General features: G+C 45.6%; 2 protein-coding genes, 1 long non-coding RNA gene and 1 pseudogene across 11 annotated transcripts in view; 2 read left to right on the top strand and 2 right to left on the bottom strand.

The window, feature by feature from the left end:
* The window catches only part of SLC36A3 (solute carrier family 36 member 3), a 26,731-nt gene extending 13,230 nt beyond the window's left edge, over positions 1-13,501 (bottom strand). Inside the window, exons 1-5 of one of the 6 annotated variants that reach the window (XM_023260328.2) lie at positions 12,977-13,441; positions 12,642-12,763; positions 9,222-9,312; positions 6,678-6,766; positions 3,722-3,817 (exon numbers count right to left, since the gene is read on the bottom strand). In XM_023260328.2, coding sequence (XP_023116096.2) covers positions 3,722-3,817; positions 6,678-6,766; positions 9,222-9,312; positions 12,642-12,763 — 398 coding nt within the window. In that variant the 5' untranslated portion in view covers positions 12,977-13,441. Of the gene's footprint in view, positions 1-3,721; positions 3,818-6,510; positions 6,644-6,677; positions 6,767-9,221; positions 9,313-12,641 lie in introns of those variants that run through there. The other 5 variants (XM_045036642.1, XM_045036649.1, XM_045036638.1 and 2 more) reach the window with 5 other exon arrangements.
* On the top strand, positions 1,523-3,663 carry LOC109491407 (annotated as a pseudogene).
* Positions 7,705-19,334, top strand: part of LOC111562261 — a 26,669-nt gene continuing 15,039 nt past the window's right edge. The window contains exon 1 of the long non-coding RNA XR_002745337.2: positions 7,705-8,288. This is a non-coding gene — a long non-coding RNA (uncharacterized LOC111562261). The remainder of the gene's footprint in view (positions 8,289-19,334) is intronic.
* SLC36A2 (solute carrier family 36 member 2) overlaps positions 16,748-19,334 on the bottom strand; it is a 57,008-nt gene continuing 54,421 nt past the window's right edge. For 3 of the 4 annotated variants that reach the window (XM_045036660.1, XM_003981376.6, XM_006927972.5), the window contains one exon: positions 17,913-19,283. In XM_045036660.1, coding sequence (XP_044892595.1) covers positions 19,012-19,283 — 272 coding nt within the window. In that variant the 3' untranslated portion in view covers positions 17,913-19,011. Of the gene's footprint in view, positions 17,683-17,912; positions 19,284-19,334 lie in introns of those variants that run through there. The other variant, XR_006584824.1, reaches the window with a different exon arrangement.

Below are 19,334 nucleotides of genomic sequence, written 5' to 3'. Positions count from 1 at the left end.
TTTTGTATCACAAAAAACTGCACGTTAATTTTTTAAATGTAATGTATCATAATCTTGTATTGTCATTACTCTTTTTGGATTCTTCAATTGTCCCAAATTTGGAGATGTCAGCGTGGGATGGCTGCGGACCTTAGATCAGTTTAGAGCAGTGATTTGCAAAGCTGCTCTGTAGTACCAATTGTGTCATAATTGCCTGAGGTTTATGCAAAAAATACAGATTCCTGGCTCTCATATCAGCTTATCAAATCAGAAGCTCGGTGGCATCATGGGAGACCAGAACAGAGATGTTCTCTCTCTATTATGGAAATTTTCAAACACATGCAAAAGCAATGACAATAATCCACTGACTCCTCGTGTGCCCCTTCCAGCTTCAATACGTATTAATTTTTTGCCAGTCCTCTTCCATCTATCCCTTTACCCCTACCACACACATGCTTATTTTGTTGGAGTATTTGTAGCAAACTGGGGAACTTAAGGCACTTCATCTGTAAATAATTCCATATGCAGCTCTTATGGACAAGGACTTAAATATATATATATATATATATATATATATATATATATATATATATTCATATCCAATGTGCCATTATCATCACTTGCAAAATTAATAATAATTTCTTTAGGTCATTTAATAACAGCCCACATTCAGATTTCTCCAATTGCCTCAAAACCATCTATTTTACCGCTGATTTATTCATTTATTTTTTGGAGAGAGAGAGAACGAGAGAGAGAGAGAGAACTTGAGTGGTAGAAGGAGAGGTAGAACTGAGGCTGATGTGGGCCTTGGTCTCACAAACCATGACATCATGACCTGAGCCAAAATCAAGAGCCAGACGTTTAACTGACTGAGCCACCCAGGCGCCCCTTCCGTCTGATTTCTAAACAAGTCTATACATTGCATTTCGTTACTAGGTCTCTTAAGTTTTTAGAACCGCTATATTCCCTTTGTTCTGCTTTCTTTTATTCCTTGTAACTTTTAACTTTTTGGTGGGGGTTGAAGACACCAGAGAATTTATCCTATAGTATGTTTCACTTACTAGATTTGGTTGATGACTTCTTCATAATGTCAGTTATCATATTTCTCCATCCCCTGTGTTTCCTGTGAACTGATACTAGATCTAGCAGCTTGACTAGATTGAGAGTCTTTCTTTATTGCTCTGCTAAGCATATTTCCAGGTCCCCACTATATCCCATTATAAGACACATTGTGTCTGGTTATCTCATTTCTAAACATGAGATGCTAAGATTAATACCTGGGACCAGGTGGTGTCAGTGTAGTCTTTCTTTATAAAGTTTCCCAGTTACCTCTCACCTCATGGCTTGAGCATCCATTGATGATTGTTGCCTACATCAAGTTCCTAGGTATCCCTTTTGCACACGAAAAATTACAAATCATTGCTTAAGATATTTTCCCAACTCTTTTGCAGTTACTGGGGCTCTAGAGAAATGGTGCATGGAATGGGTGGAAGCTAGGTGTTCTGGATTCTAGTTCTTGCTCTGCCACTAAATTCCTAGGTAACATTGGGCACTTTTATTGCCCTATCTGGGCTTTATGTTCCTCCATTGAATTGCCTGGATACGATGGTCTCTAAGGACGCTTCTTACTCGAAAGTTTTATTTGGGGTGTCATCAGAAACATAAATCTTGGTGAGAAAGGATGAGCAATTGTGAGTCATTCATTATTACTGCCCCATGACCTCACCTGTCTGATCATTAGAGTGACTCCTGGTCAAGAGAGCTATGACCTACTCAGAGTCCCAAGAGAGGGGCTGAAGAAGGGATCTTGGCAGCCACAATACTGACTCACTACCTCCTGAAGGGCTCTGCTGGGAAAGGCTGAAATGTTAGGTTTAGGTCGAATTTCTGCACAACCACTATCTTATATCTATTTGTGGACGTGTTATTTTTTTCCTTGTGAGCCTTGGTCATCTCATATTTCCAGGACAATAAAGACCCACCCTGCCTACCTACAAGGTTGTGGAGATGATCAGAGGAGCTAAGACACAGAAAAACATCTTGTGTACCAGGCACTTTCATCAAGCAAGGGACAGCCTGAATGTTCACCATTAAGGGAAGGCTTCAATGAAACTATGGCACACATCCCCACTGAGGAACATTGTGAACCTTAAAAAATAATCAGGTAAGCCTGGGACCATCTTAAGCTGCCACAGGATGCCAGGGAGTTGATGCCAGTGTTGAAGCTTGGAGACAAGCCCAGGAAAGCAACGTGGTACACCATGACACCACCCCTCCCCCACCGCCCCTAGAGACAGCTCCTGTCCTCAGGTTGGCCACAGCTGCTCGTCTTTAGCCCCAGTTGGTGATGCCAAGAGAGGGAAGGTCTTCATTGCTGGGGGGCCAGGTCCAAACAGGAGCTTCACAGATGTGCACACCATGGATCCGAGAACATACCAGTGGGATTTAGCCACCGTGGAGGGCCTTATGCCCTGTTACAAGCATGCCAGCTTTGCTCCCTCTTGGGCACCTCATACATAGCATCTGGGTGTTTGGAAGTGCTGACTAGTCAGGAAATCAAAATTACCTGTAAGTTCTGAATCCCGAAACTAGGACTTGGACCATGCCAGAGGTGACCAGCCCCCTGCCATCCCCAAGAACATTCCACACATCATCTATAGCCATCGGAAACCAGCTGTATGTCTTTGCAGGTAGAGAGAGATGTGCCCAGCCCATGCGGGATGTGAAGCTGCATATGTTGAAGGCAAACACTGTGACTTGGTCACAGACAGAGACACTTGGATAACCTCCATCCCCCTGGCATGGTCATGTGGTGGTGGCAGCACGGACAAAGCTCTTCATCCATAGCAGCTTAGCAGGGGACAAATTTTATGATGATCTCCATTGTCTTGATATAAATGACGGGAAGTGGCAGAAGCTAAGTCCCACTGGGGCACCTTCCAGAGGCTGTGCTGCCCGCTCAGCTCTATATATCTTAGAGGGATGACTCCCACAGGAGCACTGGATACCATGTATCAGCATCACATAGAAAAGTAGCACTGGACCTTGCTTAAATTTGACAATTTTCTCCCCCTTGGACCATTGGATCATTCCATGTGTGTCATTCCATGGCCAGGGACTTCTGAGAAAGAAGATTCAAATTCTGTCGTTCTAAACTGTGATACTCAGAAAGGGGATTCCACCGACCAAGGAGTGACCCCTGGTGGTGATTCACATGACGAAAGCCATACTGATACATGCTCCCTTTTGTGTTTGGCAGGATGAATACGGAAGGGGAAATATACAGTGATTGTACTGTGACTGTAGTTGACTAACAAATCCCACGTTTTTATTAAATCACAAAAAATAGATATAATCAGGTAGATGTCTATGTCCCAGCATGGAGAGAAATTAGCGACATGTCGTTAGACGAAAGAGCAAATTTCCAAAAAAAAAAAAAAAAGTTCTAGTGTAAAAGAAAATGCAAAATGCAATCTACATTTCCACTCACACATGTATATTCATGCACATGCAGAGAAAAAGTCCAGAGGGATATTTACTAACTAGATGTATCAGTGGATACGTATTGGATGAAGAGCAAGATGGGGCTGGCGTTCTCAGGGAAGGTTCCCTGGGTGGTTTGGTGGTTTGTAAGAACATATTCACCTAGCCCTGTGTAACTAAAAATAAAGGAAGATCAGGTGAGGATTATCATTGTTATTACTACGCCCACCACTACCAGTAGGACAGCAACGAGTAGTACCTGCCCCACGCCGAGTGGGTCCTCAGCCAGGCGTTTGGGCAGGTTTCTAGGCTGTACATCATGGCCTCTCCATAGTTCACAAAAGTCTTTTGCCATCTAGGGAAAGGACAAGAATGTGTAACTGGAACCGTTTTTGTTAAAGGTGCAATTTACTCCCAAAGTGAGTCATTATTATATATTTGTGTGTTAACATGGAACATCCTGGGAATTTCCCAGTAATAGTATTAACGAGATATTTTATAATACACGTTAAAAGCTTTCAGGAGTCTGCCTTTTCTTCTTTTTTGTAGTTGTCTTTGAAACAAAAATTTTTTTAATGTTTATTTTTGAGAGAGAGACAGAGACAGAGTGTGAGCAGGGGAGGTACAGAGAAGGAGACACAGAATCCGAAGCAGGCTCCAGGCTCTGAGCTGTCAGCACAGAGCCCGATGCAGGGCTTGAACCCATGAATTGTGAGATCATGACCTGAGCCAAAGTTGGACGCTTCACTGACTGAGCCACCCAGGCGCCCCTATAGTTGTCTCTTTAAATACTAATATTTAAGTGAAAGAAAAATTTTAACTTAACAGAAGCTGTGCATTGACTTAGGTCTGCAAACCAGGAAAGCAGGGACAGGAAAGGTGTGAGGTGTGCAAACCTAGTTAGGGGGAGGAGGAAATAGGGGCAGAGGGGTGTGGGTATGGCCAAGCCAGTAATGGTCTTTTCTGGACTTTATTCCTTCCTTCCCACTGCTGAGGATGTTGGGACATTTGAGGTGTCTGCCTCAGACCAGATCCCATGCAAACGTGGTATTTAGGCTTTTGCCCAGCACCCCTGTAGGATGTGACACCCAAGTTCCAGTCTGTCTTGTCCCTCTTCCCTAGGTGGCCCTTCCTAAGGGCAGGGAAGGCCCTACTGAGGAACCATCTCTAAGCAGGTGGGAGCAGCAGGTAGCCAAGGAACGGATCCCCAGTGCTAACTGCATGACTGAGGGGAGTAGCTGGGAGAGGGCAGGAGACCGAGACTTGGGTCTTGGGTTTAAATCCCAACACACCCCCTCAGATGGCCAGGAGACCTTGAGTAAGTCTCTTTAGACTTCTGAGCCTCAGTGTTTTTCACACGCAGTCTGGGGTTGGGGGAAGGGACAGGGACAGATGAATGTGGAGACGCTTTGGAAACATGGCTCGATCCTTATTTTTATTATTGCTCATTGTGCTTGGCATTCCAAATACAAATGAGGTCACACTGCATAGGAGTGGCAAACGTATTAGTCTGGGGGTTACAAATTCAAAAGCTATGGGGCCAGACAGGTATCAGTAATATGGTGAGAGGGGCTGGTGCACCAGAAGGGGGAACAGTGGAGACAGTAGCATATACCACCGTCTGTTCTGAAAGTGATTTTTTTTTTTTTTGAGAGAGAGAGGGTGCAAGTGAGCGAGGGGCAGAGAGAAAGAGAGAGAGAGGGAGAGAGAGAGAAGCAGGGTCACCTGAAGCGGGACTTGAACTCACAAACCGTGAGATCACAACCTGAGCCAAAGTCAGATGCTTAATCAACTGAGCCACCCAGGCGCCCAAAGAGGGATTGTTTGGGATTTGGTGCCCCCTGAGAAATGACGGAATGAGACCCCGGAGGTGCCAGATTGTCTAATTGGCAAGGAGAAGGTGGAATTTGCTTTTTTTTTTCTTCCAGTGTGAAATCTCCAGGCCAAAACAAAACAAATCAAAAACTGGGAAGCTCTTAGGCCATCAGTCTGTCACCTCTATATTAGGAAAAAAAAAAAAAGAAAAACAAGTCATAAAAAAAAATCAGAAAAAGGCTATCGTGAATGGCTGAGGTGTCAGAAACCTACATGGTGATATAATTGTCCCAGTAGGCTTGAGGGGACAGAAGATACGCAAAATGGTTAGAGTGGGGTCAGATCAGACGGGCCTTCGAAGACCGGCTCTGCCATGTGACCCTGAGCCAGGCATTTAACTCAACCGAGTCTCAGTTTACTCATCTGTGAGATGGGAATAATAATAGTGCCTGCCATAGAGGTTTACTGTAAAGAGTAAATAAAAGGCTCGTTAAAGCTCTGGCCATGTACCCGGCACGTGTAATTGGGCAATACATTTAATTGCTGAATAAGTTAAGTGCTCTTAAAAGTGTTTTGCGAGCTGGAAAGTGGCCTACAAGTTAGGTGTGACTCATGTATGCTCCAGATACACCTATTTGGGTTTGATAATTTGGCTTTATGAGGAGTTTCAGTTGATGTCTCTCTCTACTCTGACCTGGGGGGAGTTTCTGATCTTGGGAGCCCCTAAGTGCTGCAGACAGAGAACCACCAGGCAGGTGGCTGTAAGGAATTACTAATTACCCTTGGCTTGTTGGTTTATAAATACGAAACTCTCCGCATTGTTTGTGTTCATTGTATTTGACTTCTGTTTCAGGATTTTTTTTTTTTTTTTGCATTGGGATTTCAAATATGTAAACACTGAGTAGTGTATGTATGCTTTATTAATGACCGGGGCCACTGCGAACTATTCATTTCAACTATGCTTTTTGCTCTTACTAAATTGTCCCAAAAGAGGCTTACCTAGAACAAATCACCCTTACAAGGTGTGTGTCTTGGGGCTGGGGGAGGCTGGGCAGGAGGAGATAAGAAGGAAGGAAGGACATCCTAAGTATCTTGCATATTTATGGCAGTGTTTAGAGCATGCTGGCATCTTTTATCACTTTTGATCTTGCCAGGTATGGATAGTTAGGGTCAAAGGGTACAGGAACTTGACAAAGTCATCCAGCAGGTTAGCAGAGCTGGGCCTAGACTTACTTAGGAGTTTCCAGTTGGGACTTTATCATCCTCTCCACCAGCTCTATAGAATCTACGGCAGCAGGTGCAGTGGCTGGAGAAGTGGCCGGTCAACCGGGTCAGTGGTCAAAGGAAACTTAACACAGATGGGGCCTGACACGGGGGTGAGAGAGAAGCAGGATTCTCACCTCTGACTGAGGTGATGGGCGCAGTTCAACAGGATGACCATGCAGTGCACGGTGAGGACCCCAATGCCCAGCAGGCTGATGGGACCCACCTGGAAGGGAAAAAGAAGTGGGGACAGTGAGCCATAGACTGATCATTCCTATAACTGGCCCTCTCCCAGTCTGGGTGTTGGGCCCCTCTCATCATAAAGCTGCCCCTGGGATGCAAGTCCCTGCCTGAATGTCCTTGTGCTCCCACTCTAGTTCTTCTAGAACACTTCTTAGCATCACTGCAAAGTGACTGCCCAATCTCTACTAGGATACTGCCCGTGACGATTCCACCACCTCCACAGACAGCCCATGCTTTTCCTCATCTGCCTTGAGTTCTGCCTTCTAGATCCCTCATTCCTTTTTCACACCCCGGCCCTCACCTCCTCCAAGATACTTGAAGACCCAGGTTCCTTTTATGACTGAGTGCTCTTCCTCCAGCATAGAGTTGTCAACAGGGGCATTAGTGATATTTTCCAGGTGAGTCTTTGTTGTGGAGGCCCTGCTTGCATTGTAGGGTGTTCAGTACGTTACTTGGCCTCTATTCAAGGTGTCAGTAGCACGCTCTCTCCCCATGAGTTGTGACAGCTTAGACACTGTAAATGTCTTGGGGGGTGTATGTGCAAACGTGTCCCCAGTCAAGAATCCTTGCCCCAGTATGTCTAATTTGTCATTAATCCTTTTATTTTTTTTAAAGATTGTATATATTTAAGGTGTACAACATGATGATTTGACATACATCTACATAGCAAAATGATTACTACAGTCAAGCTAATAAAATCTTATTCTCACATAGTTTCCATTTTTTATTTGTGTGATGAGATTAAAAAACAGAGCTAGCTCATTGTTAATTCTAATCTCCCAGATATAATCAGAAGGGCATAAAGAAGGACTCTTTCACCTCCTCTGTGCTGGACACTTGTGCCTTTATAGATATGACCTGATGTAACATTATCACAAAGAAACAAATGAGAGATCAAGAATACCACTAGATTTCACTAGAATTCACTAGATTTCACTAGCCTCCGTATAAGGGAGACTTCCTTTGATCTCGTTTACTTGCACATTCCGAGGACCTAAGAATGCACATAGTAGGTGCCCAATATGCATTTCTTAAATGAATCATGGTCAGAAGTTCTGGTGGGAGTTGGGGGGGGGGGGCGGAGAAATAATCTAATGACTCTTGGGAGGCAAAAATCAGAGGAAAAAAGAGCTAACAGCAAATACCACACTGACAAAGGCAGTTTGCCTGAGGGCCATGTGGTAATAATACTCTTCAGAAGTTCTAGAACCCTGAGGATTTCAAAGGGGGAGAGTCTCATCTCTGGGTTGGAACTGCGACAGATTGGAAGTCATATCAGAAGAAGCCAGGGTCTTGATATGCCTTCTTTTGACATGGGGACCACTAACCAGGCCTGGGAGAGAAGGAGGAATTAGCATCATCTAAAAGGAAATCGTATACTTGGCCAATTCAATAGACATGAATTGGGACTTCCTGTGTTCCTGTCTCTATAGCAGGTTTTGTGAGGAGGTGTAAAAATACATCAGAAAGTTCCTGCCCTCAGAGCTTTCAGGGAAGTGAGGAAGGTAGGTATACTAAAAAATTATGTCTCATCTTTGTGAGTGCTGTAAGGATTCCAGGTGAGGTAGATAGAAGTTCTAGAAAAACACAAGGTGAAGGTGGCATTAATTTTAATAGGAAAAAGTAAAGTTTCACAGAGGAGGCAGATTTTGAAAGGCAGAACCAAGGGAGAAGGAACAGCATAAGCAAAGAGACAGAGGTGGGGTGACACAGGGTGTCAGGGGACTGGTGAAGCCTTCATCATCCTCGTCTTCCAAGCCATGTTCTCACAGCCACTATAACGGTGTGAAACAAGAGCTCAGACTCACGTATCTGCAGGGACCAGGCTACTAAGGTAAATGAGTGAAACGGGCTGGATATAGTTCTAGGGAGTGGGGAGGACTGTGGCAAAGTAGCTTGTGTGCCAGTGTGTGAGGATGGTGGGTGTTTAAGAATAGCTGCAGGGTGGGGGAGTTGTATGCAGTGGTTCAAAAGGTACAAGCCTCCAGTTAGGAGATAAACAGGTACCGGGGATGTAATGTGCAACATGATGACCATGGTTGACACAGGTGTATGGTACGCTTGCTTGAAATTTGCAAAATAGATGATATATAATATATATACATACACATGAAGAGATGATGTTAACTAAACTTATTGTAAGCATTTTTCAATATACATATGTGTCATTATGTGGTACACCTTAAACTTATAGGGTACTCTGTGTCATTTATATCTCAATAAAACTGGGGGGACAAAAAAGAGTAATGGCCTGTCCCCTCCAGCCACACTCCATTTGACTCCACTGGATTGATGCCAAGAAGCACATTTCCTACTGCAGAGAGTATCTCCAAACTGCCCATTGATAAACAGTGCAAAGACCTTAGGGACCTACTACCTTCCCCCCTCCACCCCAAACAGTGGGTAAACCTAGTTTCCATCACACAGACCCCTCTTACCAATAAGCCGGCATTTTTCATGGCCAGGGGAAGCCCCAGGAGTCCTGTGCCAATGTTGCATTTCAGTAAATGGATCAAAGTTTGCATTCTCCTGTAGGGAAGAGTGGGGAGACAAGAGGGTTAGTGGGTGGGAAAGGTGATCCAAAGCTCAGGCTCCTTCCAGCATCTTCAGCACCTGCCACCCTTTGGGAGGAGGGACAAAACCCGATGAGGTGAACTCTGGAACATCTGATCCAGGGCTGGTGCTAGTTTAGGTGACTCAACACATACTTAACCCACAATAGGCTCAAAAGAAAAGGTTGACAATTGCTACCATTCTGGATAAGCCTCTAGTATCAGTTTATTCATTAATTCATCTAATGATTTCTTTCAGTTTATTCACTAAAATAATTTTTTTTAATTTTTTTAAACGTTTATTTATTTTTGAGAGACAGAGCATGAACAGGGAAGGGGCAGAGAGAGAGGGAGACAAAGAATCTGAAGCAGGCTCCAGGCTCCGAGCCATCAGCCCAGAGCCCAACATGGGGCTCGAACTCACGGACTGCAAGATCGTGACCTGAGTTGAAGTTGGATGCTTAACCGACTGAGCCACCCAGGCGCCCCTAAAATAATTTTTATTGAGACATACTAGGCCTTGGCATCTAGATGGACAATGAAATAATTAATGATTTTCTTAATTTATAGAGTAATTATTGGTGCCAGTTTATTAATTCATTCACTAGAAAAAAAAACATAACTTCTGCTATATGGAGTATTTACTGGTTCTAGTTCATTCCTTTATCCGTTTACTCAACCAATATTCCTGTGAACTGTTCCATGCTCTGCATTGGATGCCATTTAGTAACAACTGTTATTGTGCATACAGAACGCTAACTATGTGTCTCATAGGGTGCTGGGTACCAGGGTTCTAAATGCTCTCCATGCCTGTGCTGGCAGTTTCTGCTAAGGTACCACCCATTCACTGCAGGGGGGTGGGGGGGGTGGAAGGTGGGGCAGGATCATGAGAAGAGAATCAAGAAGGAACTGAAATGAAAAGCTGAGTGCAAGAGCAACGAACTCAGAGGTAAGGAGCACTGATTTCTGAGTTCTAGCTCTGCCATTAACCTATGAACTTTGGTTACCACTTTGGAAAGACCCTTAGCTGCTTACATCTTCTGTTTCTTCATCTGCCAAAAAAGAAAGATAGAGGGAATAATTATTGCCCTCCTACCTCCCAGGGAAGTGCTAAGAATCAGAAGAGGTAATGACATGATGAATCTTGGAATCATGAAGTGCTTCTAAGATGTGAGGCATCATCACCATCACCACCACCATCATCATCACCATTCTCGTCCTCATCAGCAACACTACCACCTTTGGTCTGACGTTATGGTGCCTACCTGCTAGAAGGGCCTCCTTGAAGGGGAAGTAGAGCTGGGTGGATAGAAAACAGATAAGAAAGGGCTGGTTGAAGCAGGTGAACGTGTCCCTTCCTTGTGGAATATGGTGCCTTGAGGAGGCCTTTGGAGGTACCTCCTTGTGCAGTCTTGGAACTGTCTAGAGGCAGCCTAGCATGGTCACACAGCTAGTCCCTTAGAGACTGTGCTCATGTCTCTAGGTCTTTGTCTCAGTGGTTAGGGAGTCAGGGCCAGTTCAATACCGACCTGGGAGAGGGTTGGGACCGCCCCCCCTGACTTCTTGCGTCTTCATTAGTTCAGTCTATTCACCTGAGGATGGTGGGGGGGGGCACCTGTTATATGTTCACTTCCAAGAGGCCATTTTTATAACCTTTATTTCTTGATAACTGCAATCATTGGAAAATATGTCAAAGCAAAAAGCAAAACAAAACACCACTTTTTATCTTTCATCAATTACTTGATAGTAGTGTCTCCAAAAGATGTGCTCTGTCTCCCCGCTTCCTGCCCTCTGTCCTTCCATCTCCCATTTCTTTCCTACGGCAGCATCTTGTCCAAGTTGAATCAGATCTCTTGGAAAAAGTGAGACCAACTTTTGGAGAAACGATGTGCCCTAGCTAACAGCATCCTAGATCAGGGACTTGGAGAGTAAAATACATGTTGGGATTTTAAAAAGCATAACTTTATTTTTCCTTGAAAAATGATACATTGCCCTTATAAAAACAAAATAGTGAAATTCCACTAACTGGAAATAACCACTGTTAGTATTTTGGCTAACATTCCTCTGGGCATTTCTGTCTGTTTTGAAATGCACTCAAGTTTACACAAGGAGAGCCATTATAATACTGTATCCTATATTAATTTTATGAATAGTGTGTCCTTCACGCTTTCCACCAACATAGGCTTTCTTCATCACTTATAATGGCTGTGTATACAGGTATCACATTTTATTTAAATAATCTCCTATTGTTTCCAAATTGTCAATATTATCATTGGTGCTTCAATAAAATTATCATGCACACTTGTGTTATTATCTCATTTGGAAAAATTCCTAGAAGTGGTATTTATCCATCAAAGGATATACTTATTTATATCTACACTTAAAAATACCTAAGTAACACACAGTAGGAAACTCAAAAGGTAAAACAAAAACGAGAACCAAGAAACCTTACATAGTGCATATAAATCTCTCTGCCTCTCAGTTTCCCAATTCTTTTACCCCTAAGGAGCCACTGCAGCCAGTTGTGTGTGTGTGTGTGTGTGTGTGTGTGTGTGTGTGCATGTGTGTACTTCCAAAGGAAGCATATACCAAATAAGTATTTGCATGGTTTATTTTAAATTTATTTATTTAAATTCAAGTTAGTTAACATACAGTGTAGTATTAGTTTCAGGAGTAGCATTTGTATGTTTTATATAAATACGTGTTAGGATTTGACATACATTACAACATTGCTGTCTGGAAAGGTCCCAGCTTAATTCTTCCTAAAAGGTCTAGAGGAAGGACATTTCCTGACATCCTTATCAACACTGGGTGTCACTTACAACCTCATTATGCCCAAGGTTGTTATCTGATCTGATTAGTAGATAAGAGTCTAACTGGCAATAAAATTCTAAGAAAAAGTTCCATGTGTCTGAGTTTATAGCAGTGAAAGTAGGGACATGGGGCCAGGAGGGTTTATAGGGGAGAGGGAGGGAGAGAATAGATACTAGTGGATGTAACAAGAGAGGAGAGCAGAGGAGACTGGAAGGGTGAGCAGCCAGCCTACGACAGAAAAGCATTCCTAGAATCAAGCTCATGCTGGGGATGGCTCCTCTATCTGGGTTCTCGGTGACAACCGGGAAGCACGTGTAATACCCAGAGCCGCACGGATCAACCTTCTTAGTTTCTGCTTTCATGTTCCCTCCATGCGTCTCCTGTTCCATGGGGGTGCAGGTGTTAGGAAGACAGAAGTGGGCAGATGTGGCCCAGAGCTGTGAAGGCAGCCGCGCTTGACCTCAGATCTAGAAGGGCAGGACAGCCACTTACGATAAGCCGCTGGCTTCCTCAGCAGGGTGGACGTTCTCTGCAGTGACATTGCTGTTCCTCTCCAAAAGTGACTTGGACCCATCATCCAAGGAGCTGTGGAAGTCCCTTCCAAGCAGTGACATCTTCAACAAGGTGGGACGGGGGTGGCAGCTCAGGGGAAAGGCCTGTAACAGCCTTGAACCAGCCTCCCATGGGTTTTTCTCCAGAGAAACCAGGGCTGCAGGCCCAAGACACTGGTTCCCGTTTCCCGAGGGTGCCTGACCCAGACTGACGCCCAAGTGTGCGGATCAGTGGAGCGCTGGTGGTAGGAGAAGCTGATGTTGACTGGGCCTCACCTGGCTTTGGGGGCACTTATGAGAGTCTCATCTCGGCATGACCCTCAGTGCCCTTCACGATCGGTCGGCCACACGCCAGGACTCCTCTGGGCTTCCGGTCCCTCCCAGTTCAGCCCTTAACGCTATAGGGCAAAGTGAACAGTGTGCCTGGGAGGAGGAAGGCACCATTGGACTGCAGGTCCTGGTGCCTGGATGTGGGGCCAGGCTCCGTGCCCGTCTACCTCTGCGAGGAGGAGGCCAGAGCTACCTCACAATGGAGGCTGCCCAGCCAATAAGGATGCAGTCCCAGGATGCAGGTGTGGCCCAACCCAGGGCGGGAGTGAAGAGTGGCTCTTCCCGGGCCCGAGTGCTACCTGCTCAGAATTCCTGTACAGGAAGGGTGTGTGGACTGCGCCTATTTGGAATGGAGTACAAAAGTAAACTTAAAAAAAAAATCATTTATTCAATAATATCTACCTGTCTATTAAAATATATCTATTGGGCATCTAAGATATACTAGGCACTGTTCCGCCTGCTGGGAATACATTAGGGTAGAAACATACTACAGTCTCTGCCCTCATGGGACTACAGTCTAGTGAGGAGACAGATAATAAATATGTCAAGTATGTATTGTTGGTAATAAGTACTATAGAGAAAAATGATGCAGTAAAGGGGAATGGGAAGGGCTGGCTGGGGGGAGGGTTGCAATTCTTTTTTTTAAAATAAGTTTTAAAAAATGTTTATTTATTTTGAGAGAGTGTGCATGCGTGAGTGGGGGAGAAAGAGAGGGGGAGAGAGAGAATCCCAAGCAGGTTCTGCGTTGTCAGCACAGAGCCGATATGGGGCTCAAACTGACAAATTGTGGGATCATGACCTGAACTGAAATCAAGAGTCAGATGCTTAACCAACTGAGCCACCCAGGCACCCTGGGGGGGTTGCAATTCTAGAGTGGGTGGTCAGAGAGAGCCTCACTGAGAAAGTGACACCTGGGTAAAGGGCTGAACGGGATGAGGGAGCATGCCTCATGTATGTCTTGGGTGCGAAACTTAAAGCAGAGGGAAGAGTAAGTACAAAGGTCCTGAGGCAGGAGAGGGCCTGGGTGTTTCGGGAATGGTAGGAAGGCCATGTGGCTGGCTCAGCATGCACAGAGGAGAGGGGAGATGAGTAGAGTGGGCATATGTCTGGTTGGCCCAGGACTGTGTTGGTGTGTGTTTATTGCCTGGACATAATTACCAACAGTGCCTCTTTTCTGGTTTGGATGAGAAATTACATGGTCACAGCAGAGATGCACTTAACATAAGTGGAAGTAATGGAAGGGGGTGGAATGGGACGGGCAGGAACTTGTAGGCCACTGTAATGCCTTTAATTTTTACTCTGAGGTGAGGAATCATGGAGGGTTTGAGAAGGGAAGTGATGTGACTTGCATTTTAACAGGATCTCTCCAGGCCATTTGTTGGGAGCAGATGGAAGGAGGGCAAGGGCCAAAGCGGGGAGATAATTAGGAGGCCACTGCAATGAGCCCGGTGCTAGTCAACAGTGCGGTTTAGACCAGGGCGGTAGCTAAGGGATGATAAGTGCCTGAAGTCTGGGTACTTTTATTTTTATTTAATTTTTTAAATGTTGATTCATGTTTGAGAGAGAGTGTGAGTGGGGGGAGAGGCAGAGAGAGAGGGAGACAGAGGATCCAAAGTGGGCTCTGCGCTGACAGCAGAGAGCCCGATGCAGGGCTCGACCTCACAAGCCGTGAGATTGTGACCTGAGCTGAAGTTGTGCTCACCCAGCTGAGCCACCCAGGCACCCCAGTCTGTGTACTTTTAAAAGGCACTTTTATTTTTTTTTTTAATTTTTTTTCAACGTTTATTTATTTTTGGGACAGAGAGAGACAGAGCATGAATGGGGGAGGGGCAGAGAGAGGGAGACACAGAATCGGAAACAGGCTCCAGGCTCTGAGCCATCAGCCCAGAGCCCGACACGGGGCTCGAACTCACGGACCGCGAGATCGTGACCTGAGCTGAAGTCGGACGCTTAACCGACTGCGCCACCCAGGCGCCCCTAAAAGGCACTTTTAAGAGGCACCCCAGTCTGTGTACTTTTAGAGGATGTGCTGATGGGTGTGAAGAAGGGGTATAGAAGGGTATAGAAGGAGGGGAAGGGTCAAGAGGACCTCACGAATTTTGACACAACGGGAAGGAAGGAGTTGGGGCATGCAAGCCTTGTCTCAAAGACGCACTTGCGGGCACGCCGTACTTGGCTTGTTCATTCGCGATGGTCTAGACAGGCTATGTATGAAGATCATGGCGGCCAGGTGCTGCCCATGGCAACTGGGTATGGCCGCAAAATCGACTCTTAGGGCTTCTCCCTTCCTCTGAATGTCAAATGAGACTTCTCCCTCCTCTGATGCGCTAAAGGCTTGTTCTCGCATTGAGAATTCCCTTCCCCTACAGCATGTATTCGCTGCTTTAATATTTCTTAGAGTATGCCTACCCTGTCAGGCACTGCAAGCTAGCAAGGAGCACTTTCAAGGAGTCTGCGCTTCAGTGGAAAGTAGGGAGAGGACACGAAACCAGAAAACTAGACAGTGAGAGGTTATAACAAAAGCCATGCTCATTTTAAAGCAAGCGAAATACAACTCAAAACTACCAAAAGAAGACAGAATCACCGCCACCATCCAGGGAAGACAACTGTGAACACTTGGATGTGCTTCGTTCACGCACACGTGAGCACTTGCACACAGCTCGCCACCAACTTAATGCGTAATAAAAAAAAAAAAACCCTGTGATACACGTAACATCGGATTGACCCTTTAACCATTTTTAAGTGTGCAGTTCAGTAATGCTAAATGATCCCCAGCCTTGTGCAACCGATCTCCAACCCTCTTTTCTTCTCGCAGAACGGAACGTCTGTACCCATTCAACAGCCGCCTGTTCCACCCACCAGCCCACCCCCGCCCTTCTGGGTTTTTATGAGTCTGACTACTCCCGGTACCTCATAAAACTGACACAATGCATCATTTGTCTTTTGGTGACTGGCTTGTTTCACTGGACACGTTTTTGCTCTCTTTCGTTTTGACCACCACCATTTGCGCCCTCTCTTGGGCCCTACAAAGGTGTTGTGCACAACTGTGTGAGTCCTAAACCCAACTGTCACTGCATGCTTGATCACCTACAAGTCACTTCAGATCTCTAAGCCTGTTTCCTTACCTGAAAATAGGGACAATGACAGTACATACCTCATAGGGTGGTTGTAAGGATTAATCGGGAGATAATCCCATGTAAAACACAGTAAGCGCTCAGTGAGGGAAGGAAGAAAGGGTTTTCTATGATTCTTGATTCAAGCACAAGCTCTGAAACTTAAAAGAATCAGTTGGGATGAGGAGAGGGTGGAGAGCCTGTGTGTGTGTGTGTGTGTGTGTGTGTGTGTGTGTGTGCAAACCAGTACCAATAAACAAACAAAAAAAAAAACCCTTAATATCCTCACACTCAGACACAGTTCTAATATTTGGTATTTTTTAGTGTTGCCGACAATGACAAACGAGTCTCACTAGCTTACTTTGATCAGTTACATCTATGTTACTAAATTTTTTTCTTTAAAAACATTTTTTTTAACATTTATTTATTTTTGAGAGACAGACAGAGACAGAGCATGAGCAGGGGCGGGGCAGAGAGAGGGAGACACAGAATCTGGAAGCAGGCTCCAGGCTCGGAGCTGTCAGCACCGAGCCTGACGTGAGGCTTGAACTCACGAATCACAAGATCATGACCTAGGTTGAAGTGAGACACTTAACCGACCGAGCCACCCAGGCGCCCCTAAATTTTTTTTTTCTTTGCAAAGTTGAGCTTTAGCCAGATTAGCCTAAGTGATAAGATTAGCCTGAACATCTTACATTGTAGGGGCTTGTGCCTGGACAAGGAGTGTGAGAGTTCTTTAATAACAGGACAATCTTAAACTTAGCAAGGTTTGTTGGGGTGATGGTGGAATATGGTGGGAGAGGCGAGCTCAGGGAAAGGAAGAACGCTTTGCCGCAGCTCTGGGCCAGTCAGTGGGAGGGCTTTGGGTCTGGTGATGAAACAGAGAAGTACAGGGTGGAAGTGATGAGCCAGCTCCCTGGCCAGGTAGGTTGTGTACCATTGCATAGGCTAAGGGTGTCCTGCCTCCCAACAGAAACTCTGCAGACAGACTATGGGATCTGGGTGTGGCCTGCTGGCCCTCCTCCCACCTGAGCAAGGCTACTGCTCATGAAGTACCTTCTTGAAGTCTAGCAGGTAGAAAGTAACACACAAAAGGAGCAGACCAGGATTTAGGAATTAGGGCAGACACTCCCCCAATATCTTCCCTAGGCCATATAGGGAGGATCACGGTTGAAAAGAAGCAAGAAAGGGCCTTTCAAACACCGTCTTAAAACGAAGACTGAAACAAGCATGGGTCATTCCCATAAATTACAGGAAATCCAATGGGAAACTCTCTCCCTTGGGACTATAGACCTGCCTCTAATATCTACTCAGTTATTGGGGGGCACTTTCCCAGTTTTAGTAATTTTAGGGATGAAGGAGCAAACGCTACCTGGAAGGTTGAGCTGGTGTTTCAGGTTGGCTGGCTCTTGCTGTCAGCCGAGCGCAGACATGAGAAAAGGCCCAGGACTGTCAAGGAGGCAGGTCGGAGTGGAAGGAGGGAAAGGTTCAGTGTCAGGAGACCCAAGTTTTACTCAAAATCCAGTTTGATGGCACCACCTGTGGAAAGCCATACTTTGTCCTCAAGAGCAGTTAGTGTCCCTCTGCCCTTATAAGGACCCGTTATGGTATTGACTTAGGTGATTACCTATAATTCTTCCCCCCTTGCCTCCCCCCCCCCCCCGGTGAATAGTAAATTAGCTTTTTTGAGGGCAGGGATGCTTTCTCACTCATTGGTATATCTCCTTTAGAGTATCAGTTAACTTTTGCTGCATAAAAACTCCCACTTCTTATGGCTTAAAACCACATTTATTATTTCTCACAATTCTGTGGATCATCTGGGCAATTCTTACGACTTGGGTCAGCTTGACTGGAGCTGGATGTAGTCTAGGAGGCTTCCCTCATGTGTCAGAAGTTGGCAGGCTGGTTGATCTGAGGGATGGGCTCAACTGGGATGATTCGTTTCTGTGCAACATGGCTTCTCATCCTCCAGTAGGCTAGCTCAGGCTTCTTCCACTGGTGGATCTTCACCCCATAGCGTAGGGAGAAATGAAAGTCCTGATGCACAAGCCATCACCAAATCTCTGCTTGCGTCACATTTACTGATGTTCAACGGGCCCAAATAAGTCACAAGGGCAAGACCAGATTCAAGGAGCAGAGGCATGGATTTCACCTCTTGATGGGAGGAGCTGCAAAGTCACATTGTCAAGAGGAATCTGTGGCCATTTTTGCAACCTACTATAAGAACCTTGAACTATGCTTGACACACCGTAGGGAGAATGCTTGTTGCAAGAGTTAAGAGGTAAATAATGCCAAATACTGTAATGGCATTATCCATTCCCCTACCCCATGCCATTGGCACATCAACTTCCCCATGCCATTGGCACGTTGGCACATCAACGTTGGACCTCTTTGCCCTACCCATTTTGACACAGGAGCCATGCATACCTTGTTGGATTATAGGTTCTGTCCCCTAGTCTTTGCTCATTGAACAGATCTGGAAAAGGGGAAACCCTTGGTCTACCAGATCAGGGTCAGCCTTAGCCAGCTGCACGTCCTTCTGCCAGTTGCTGTCACTTGGTTTCCCCCTGGTGGCTTCTTCGTGCCTAGCACCACTCAAGGCGACGTGAATTGCCCAAAAGTTGGATGGAATCAAGAGCCTTCCATGGGAGAGCTCTCGACTTAATGGAAAGCTAGAGATGGAAAGAAAAGGAATAACAGAACCAAACTTTTAAATTACCATCTAGACCCTGTAGCCAGTGAGTCTTTGCTTGTTTCACCACGACTTGGCCCAGAAAAAGGATAAAGCGGTAAAATAAAGATAGTGCATATAAAAGATATCCACATCAGTATAAGTCAGGCGCTGGTGGGTACAGCACAGTGCCATGCTCACTGAATAAAAACAGTGGAGTTGGAAAAGGTGAGAGGGCCTCCCGAGAGGATCAGCTCGTCCAGGGCCTGGTAGGTTCCTGCCACAAAGCCTGCAAAGCCCAGGATGCTGATCAGGGCGTCCTTGGCGATGGTGAGGGGGCTCATGCCCTCCGAGTAGTAGGTGGTGATCTCCAGGAGGGGCGGGATGATGAGGGCCAGGGCGCTGCTGCTCACGGACCCCACCAGGGAGAGGACCAGGTCCAGGCGGGGGACGAGGATGGCCAAGGTGCCTGCAGGAGATGATATGCGATGCATGGATTTTTGGGACTTAGCCAAGTTTT

The sequence above is a fragment of the Felis catus genome, chromosome A1 (genome assembly GCF_018350175.1).
Source record: "Felis catus isolate Fca126 chromosome A1, F.catus_Fca126_mat1.0, whole genome shotgun sequence".
Classification (NCBI taxonomy): Eukaryota; Metazoa; Chordata; class Mammalia; order Carnivora; family Felidae; genus Felis; species Felis catus.
This window is presented reverse-complemented; position numbering and strand designations above follow the sequence as displayed.